Below are 7,185 nucleotides of genomic sequence, written 5' to 3'. Positions count from 1 at the left end.
CATCGGGATTGGGACACAAAGGAGCTGAATGTCAACACAGCTGAGGTCAGCTCATTCAGCAAAGAGCGGGGTTTGGTTAAACCTGGGACTTTGCAGATCTGTGTGGGCCAGTCCTCTAGCAAGTGCTGTATTCAACCTAATCTTCGCAGTAAATCTAAATGATTCAGAAAATGATAAAGTCATCAATGCGTCTCAACATGAGTGACCTTCAGTGCTGTGTTTGCTCATTTGAGGTTTACAAGCAAGTAATATCCTGGTTGAACCTCCCATGTGTCCACAGCACTGCCCGGAAGCTCAGTTGGCAATACTGTTGAGTTGAGATGCATGTGAAAGATCCCACGGCCACTCTGGACAGAAGACGGGAAGTTCTCCCCAGTGTCTTGGGGCCAATATTTATCCCTCAACCAACATCACTAAAAAAAACCCAGCTGATCTGGTCATTATCGCATTGCTGTTTGTGGGAGCTTGCTGTGCATACTTGGCTGCTGCGATTCCTACACTACAACACTTCGCAAAGGACTTCATCAGCTGTAAAGGGCTTTGGGATGGAGCAAAGGCGCTATAGAAATACAAGTTTTTGCTTTGTTTTCATAGGGAGCTGTTGAGCCTGCAGTGTAAGCAGGACAGAAAGCAAGGATTATCCGCTGGGCCCGTTTACGACCCATTGCCAACATCACAGGCGTGGTATTGCCGAGACTTGACTGCAAGTCTGTTCCTCCCAGTAATATATTGGCCCCAGATTTACAGGCAATTGTACTATATTATAAATGTGAGCATGTTCAGCTTAGAGCGGCAGATCTATTTGGTTTTCTGTGCCTTTTGTTTTTGTCTTCGAGCAGGATAAGAGCTGGGAACTTGGCGTCCGGTGGGTTGCGTTTGAAGGTTTTCTTGCCGCTGGTAATCCAGAGCCACTGCTTAACCATGAATGCCGCTTTAAAAAGTCGGACACAGCCTGTCGGCTCACATGCTGTCTGTGGCAACCCTTACTCGGTCTTTGTGATCAAAGAGGGCTACGCTTACACAGACAAAGATGGCAACACGAAAGCGGATGGGACAATAACCCTGCTGAAAGGGCAGCAGGTTATTCTAGTGGATACCGGGAATCCTGGGACAAGGGAGTTATATTGCAGAACTTGGAGGCGCACGGCCTCGCGGCTGAGGACGTCTCGTTTGTGGTCTGCACGCACGGGCACTCCGATCACGTCGGAAACCTCAACCTGTTCCCTGAGGCCACCGTCATTGTGTCTTACGACATCTGCAGGAAGGACGTCTACCTTAGCCACGATTTCCGCGCCGGCCTCCCGTTCAAAATTGACGATTTTGTCGAAGTCTTTGCCACTCCCGGCCATTGCGGGAGTGACGTGAGTGTCCTGGTGCGGGGCACAGAGGAAGGCACGGTGGTGGTGGCTGGAGACTTGTTTGAAAGAGAAGGCGATGACGGGAGCTGGCAGTTGCTGAGTGAAAACCCCGAACTCCAGGCTAAATACAGAGAAAAAGTGATGCATCTGGCTGATATTATTATTCCTGGGCACGGGGCACCCTTCAGAGTAATAAAGGAGTATGAGCCTGTTCTGTGAAGCAACCCATTCTAATGACTTTATTCCCCTCCAGTGTTATCTTTTTTCCTGAAGGTGCTGACTCACGATTTGCAACACTGGCACAATAACAGTGCCCATCATTAACTTTAAGTGTCAGCCGTGACTCAGTCACCCTTGAGTCAGAAGGACGTGGGTTCAACGTCCCACTTCAGGACTTGAGTCTAGGCTGACACTCCCAGTGCAGTAATGAAGGAGTGCCGCACTGTCAGAGGTGCCATCTTTCAGGTGAGACATTAAACCAAGGCCCTGTCTGCCGCCTCAGGCGTATAAGATCTCAAGGTCACTGTTTCAAAGAAGAGCTGGGGGAGTGGTGTTATTTCCCAGTGTCCTGGCCAACATTTATCCCTCGATCATTATCTCATTGCTGTTTGTGGGATCTTGCTATGCACAAACTGGCTGCTGTTTTTCCTACATCACAACACTTCAAAAGTACTTCATTGGCTGCAAAGAGCTTTGGGATGTCCTGAGGTCATGAGAGGTGCTATATAAATGCAAGTTTTTCTTTTAGTGGCTTCTGGCTGTTCAGCTGTGGAAGGCTTTAGGGAAGGAAATCTGCTGTCCTTACCCGTTCTGGCCTACATGTGACTCCAGACACACAGCAATGTGGTTGACTCTTAACTGCCCTCTGAAATGCCCTAGCAAGCCTTTCAGTTCAAGGGCAATTAGGGATGGGCAACCAATGCTGGTCTGTCAGTGACGCCCACATCCCATGAAAGAATTAAAAACTGGTGTGTATGGACTATGTAGTTTCAAGCCAGCAATGGAAATTTCCAGCTGTGAAGAAAGACTGGATAGGCTAGAGTTTTCTTTGGAACAGAGGAAGTTGAGGAGAGACTTAATTTAATACACCTCAATTATGAGGGGTCTAGATAGAGTGGAAAGGAAGGACCTATTTCCTTTAGCAGAGAGGCCAATAAACAAGGGGGGGGGGGGGGGATAGATTTAAAGTAACTGGTAGAAGGATTAGAGGGGAGTTGGGGAGAATTCTTTTCACCCAGAGGGTGGTCGAGATCTGGAACTCACTGCCTGAAAGGGTGGTAGAGGCAGAATCCCTCGTGCATTTAAAAAACCACTGGGATGTACTTGAAAAGCCGTAACCTGCAGAGCTACCAAGCGAGAGATGGAAGGTTGGACTAGGCTGAATAGCTCTGTTTCGGCCAGCGCAGAGACGAAAGGCGGAATGGACTCCTCCTGTGCCGTACATTTCTGTTGATTCTATAAATCCATTCATTATGGATCGATGAAAGTAAATGGCATTTACCTCTGTCAGCTTGTACCAAGTACAGACAGCATCCTGTTAACTTTAGTAAATATGTAACTTATCTAGGTGAGACCCAAACAGCAAATATAAATAGGAGTGAGTGACGATTATATTGATATGAGTCAGTCTCTTCAGGAATAGGATTTTGCTACTGATAACTTAGAACCTCGGGAATAGATGTAGATGTGGAAATCTCAGTCAATCGAATGATCAAGTTGCCATTTCAGTAACTTCTGGCCTGAGTACATTTGCACTATAAAGTGTAATCAGCCTTAGAGCATACAGGTTACTGCTTATGACAATGCCACAAATTCTTTTGTGTATTTACGCAGAACCTTCCTCATTTTCTCACCAACTGGCTTCTTAAAATGTTCCGAAATTCCTTCCTCTTGAAGGTCAGTGGAGACTCTTGGTGGCCTGTGACAGCTGAATAAAAATTAAACTTTTCAGTTCTGTTCAATCGCCAAAATTTTTTTTAACCTGCACCATGTTTCCCTTTGGTGATGTGTTGTGATACCTCCTCAGTTTCTCTCCTGTGTTCTCTTGTACCCTGATTAAGACACATTCAGCATCCTTGCAAATCCACATATATTGACAATTTAACTTGGTTTCAGTGCCAGCCTTGGCTCAGTGGGTAGCACTCTCAGCACTGAGTCACAAGGTTCTGGGTTCAAGTCCCGCTCCAGGACTTGACCATAAAACTCAAGGTTGACACTCCAGTGCAGTACTGAGGGAATGCTGCACTGTCGGAGGTGCCGTCTGAAAAGAGTTGCCCCGCCAACTCTGAAACTTGTGTGCTCCAAGCTGGACTAAGGCCACCGTGTATTATTTATACCAAGTACGTGCCACTCGGATGGTTAATGAGTGATTGAACAGTGTTACACAGACGCACTCCAATCAGATTGTGCCTTGCAAAAGGTGGAGTAACAGGTGCACTCCCCAGGGTGTGGCTAAAAAAGATGTGATTTACTGTGATTTAGTGCATTCTCAGTCTGCAAAAAGGTCCCCTGCCCACCCTCATAGAGTTCTGTTAATAGAATTTAATCACCTACATGAATGTCTACACAAATGGAATGGACCAAAAGTCAAAGAGTAGATGATGTGAAATCACAAAGTAGGTTAAGTGTTACTGAATCTCAGTAAAGGATGGGAGAACATTCCCTGGTGTTGTTAGTGCCTCAGGCCAATTCCCGCTACTAACAACTTATATTTATAAACAAAAACAAGAAATGCTGGATTCACTCAGCAGGTCTGGCAGCATCTGTGGAAAGAGAAGCAGAGTTAACGTTTCGGGTCAGTGACCCTTCTTCCGAAGAAGGGTCACTGACCCGAAACGTTAACTCTGCTTCTCTTTCCACAGATGCTGCCAGACCTGCTGAGTGAATCCAGCATTTCTTGTTTTTGTTTCAGATTTCCAGCATCCGCAGTATTTTGCTTTTATATTTATAAAGCCTCCCTCGATGTAATAAAATGTCCCAAGTTGCTTCACAGGAGCTTTATAAAACAAAATTGGACACTGAACCACATGAGATATTAGGGCAGATGGTCAAAGGTTTGGTCAAAGAGGCAGGTTTTAAGGAGTGTTTTAAAGGAAGAAAGAGAGGTGAAGAGTGAGAGAGGTTTAGGGAGGGAATTCCAGACTTGGGGCCCAGGCAGCTGACGATTAAAATCACTGCCCAGGCAGTGGAGCGATTAAAATCAGGAGGCCAGAATTCGAGATCTCAGGGAGTCGTTGGGCTGGAGGAGATTACAGAGATAGGGAGGGGCGAGGCCAGGGAGGGCTTTGAAAACAAGGATGAGAATTTTAAAATTGAGGCGTTGCTTGACCGGCAGCCAGTCTGTGAGCACAGGGGTGAGAGCGGAACGGGACTTGGTGCGAGTTAAGGCATGGGCAGCAGAGTTTTGGATGAGCTCCAAGTTTATGGAGGGTAGAATGTGGAAGACCAACCAAGACTGGGTCGGAATAGTCAAGTCTAGAGATGACAAAGGCATGACTGAGAGTTTCAGCAGCAGATGAGATGATGCGGGGTGTAAGTGGGGTGATGTTACAAAGCTGGAAATAGGCGGTCTTAATGATGGCGTGGATATATGATTGGAAGCTTGTAATAAAGTTCAGGATTGTCAAGAAGAGCAACAATTGTTAAAGATTAGCACTGAGGTCATGTGCAACCTATCAGAATGGATGAATCCAATGCATTTGCATTCCAGCTTTGATAATGGTTGTAATGTTTCCGTTTATAATTATCAGATATTAATCATTACATTTATGAAACATATTAATAGCTCACTGACATTTTACACAACATTAAATGGAAGCTGGAGAAATCTTACCTGCAATTCTTGATGATCCGAGTGATGTGTGGCATTCCCGCACCTTCACTTTCCCATCCAGGGAAAGCTGGCGCCACTGAGGTGGGGAAGGGGGGGCCGACTCTGAATTGTCAGTGTGGTGGGGGGCGGAAAGGGGTGAACTCTGCACTTAGTGTATCTGGGCTCTTCTGCTGTAGTTGGGGGGTGGGGGGTCAAACTTTATTTTTTTGTTGCAGTTGGGGGAGGGGGGGGGAGTGGGGCTCGGGGTCAACTTTGATCTGTCAACACAGGCATGGCAGCAGTTTAAAAATGGCCCCGGCGCAGAAATAGGCAACGGCGTTGCCGAGGCTGTCCCCGCCACGTAACTGGGCGGAGGCGGAAACGGTCGCCCTGTATATTATAATGAGCCGTTGTGCGCTAGGTTGGGGTGGCATGCCGGCAAGTGGCCCGCACATGCGGGCTGCCATTTTGTTCACCCGGCGTCCTCTCGTGTGTGATTATCTGAAGTGATGCAATGTCTATGGTTGGCAACCAGTGGAAAATACTGTCTTAGGTTGAGTATGTGTTTCCTGACCAAGGCAGAGCTTTAAGTTGGATTGCCTGACCTGTCAATGCCTCATTACAATTAATTTAACCAAAGTATGGCTCAAAAGTAGTTCATTTGTAATAATCAGCCTTTTGAATATATTTAAAAAGGAACACTCTTCATCTATTTGACAATGCAAAAGGACACAATCAATGTAATAGTCAATACAGCTTTGGCTCCACACGATCACCACACGTAGCAAGAATGGGGTCCGGGCTGTTTTCCTCCTCTCTCCTGGGGACACAAGGCTATTGAAGTATCACCCTGGCTGAAACCAGACATCTCGACCTGGATGATGGAACCCAGGAACTCTTGTGATTAAGTGGTTCAATACTTCACAGTGTGACATGATCACCTGTTGAACAATGGGCACTCGTTACAAATAAACACACAGAATGAGCGTGAAACTGGCAAATATATTTCGATATAGATAGGTGTAAGGTGGTGTCTTTAGGTAGGAAGGATACACCTTAGAAAATAAGTGTCTAACTGGGATAGAGGAGCAGAGGGATCTCGGGGTGCAGATATCCAAATCTCTAAAAGTAGCACCCCATGGTAACAAGGCCAAAACAAATCGCAACCTGAGCACTGAGGTTCATTTCTAGAGGAATATAATTGAAAAGAAGGGAAGGTATGTTGTATTAGAACCTTGGTTAGACCACTCTTGGAGTACTCTGTACAATTCTGGTCTCCCTTATTATAAAAAGGATGAAGAGGCAGCGGAGAAGATGCAAAAAAAGATTTATAAGGATGATACCAGAACTGGGCAGTTATAACTTACCAGGAAAGTCTGAACAGGCTGGGGCTCGTTTCGAAAAGAGAGGGCTGAGGGGTGAGCTGATAGAGAGCTTTAAAATTATCAAGGAGTTTGACAGGGTAGACGTAGAGAGGATGTTTCTACTTGTCGGGGAGACAAAACTAGGGGTCATAAATATAAGATAGTCACTAAAGATCCAATAGGGAATGCAGAAGAATCAGAGGGGGTAAAGAGGACTTTTTTACACAGCGAGTTGTTGTGATCTGGAACGCGCTGCCTGAAAGGGCGGTGGAAGCAGATTCAATAGTAACTTTCAAAAGGGGAATTGGAGAAATACTTGAAGGGCAGAAATTTGCAGAAGGAAGAGCAGGAGAGAGTGGGACTGATTGGATAGCTCTTCCAAAGACCTGGCAGAGGCACGATGGCCCGAATGGCCTCCTCCCTATCCCTTGATTCTAGGGTCTCACGTGAAGAATGGCCACCTGGGTGGCATACCAGACAGGAGATAATTGGGGAAAATGCCCAAACATTTGGTAACCTGCCTCTTTGAACATCTTTGTGCTGTGCTTTGTTGACAGATCTCATTAATGCAAGTCCTCAGTAACCAGTTTTCTTAAGCATTCTGTTGCTGCAGTATAAAGGTTGCACACTTTGCACCCCATTATCAGCGATC

General features: G+C 46.1%; 1 protein-coding gene across 1 annotated transcript; it reads left to right on the top strand.

Moving 5' to 3' along the window:
• Nucleotides 1-811: 811 nt before the first annotated feature.
• mblac1 (metallo-beta-lactamase domain containing 1) lies at nt 812-3,308 on the top strand. The gene is given in 2 exon segments (XM_068023899.1): nt 812-1,102; nt 1,105-3,308. Coding segments are annotated over 2 exon segments (654 nt in total). The 5' UTR covers nt 812-921; the 3' UTR covers nt 1,578-3,308.
• The last annotated feature ends 3,877 nt before the right edge of the window (nt 3,309-7,185 follow it).

Source organism: Heterodontus francisci, chromosome 48 (genome assembly GCF_036365525.1).
Source record: "Heterodontus francisci isolate sHetFra1 chromosome 48, sHetFra1.hap1, whole genome shotgun sequence".
Classification (NCBI taxonomy): Eukaryota; Metazoa; Chordata; class Chondrichthyes; order Heterodontiformes; family Heterodontidae; genus Heterodontus; species Heterodontus francisci.
Note: the sequence above shows the minus strand (reverse complement) of the source record. Positions and strands in the feature narration are given on the sequence as shown.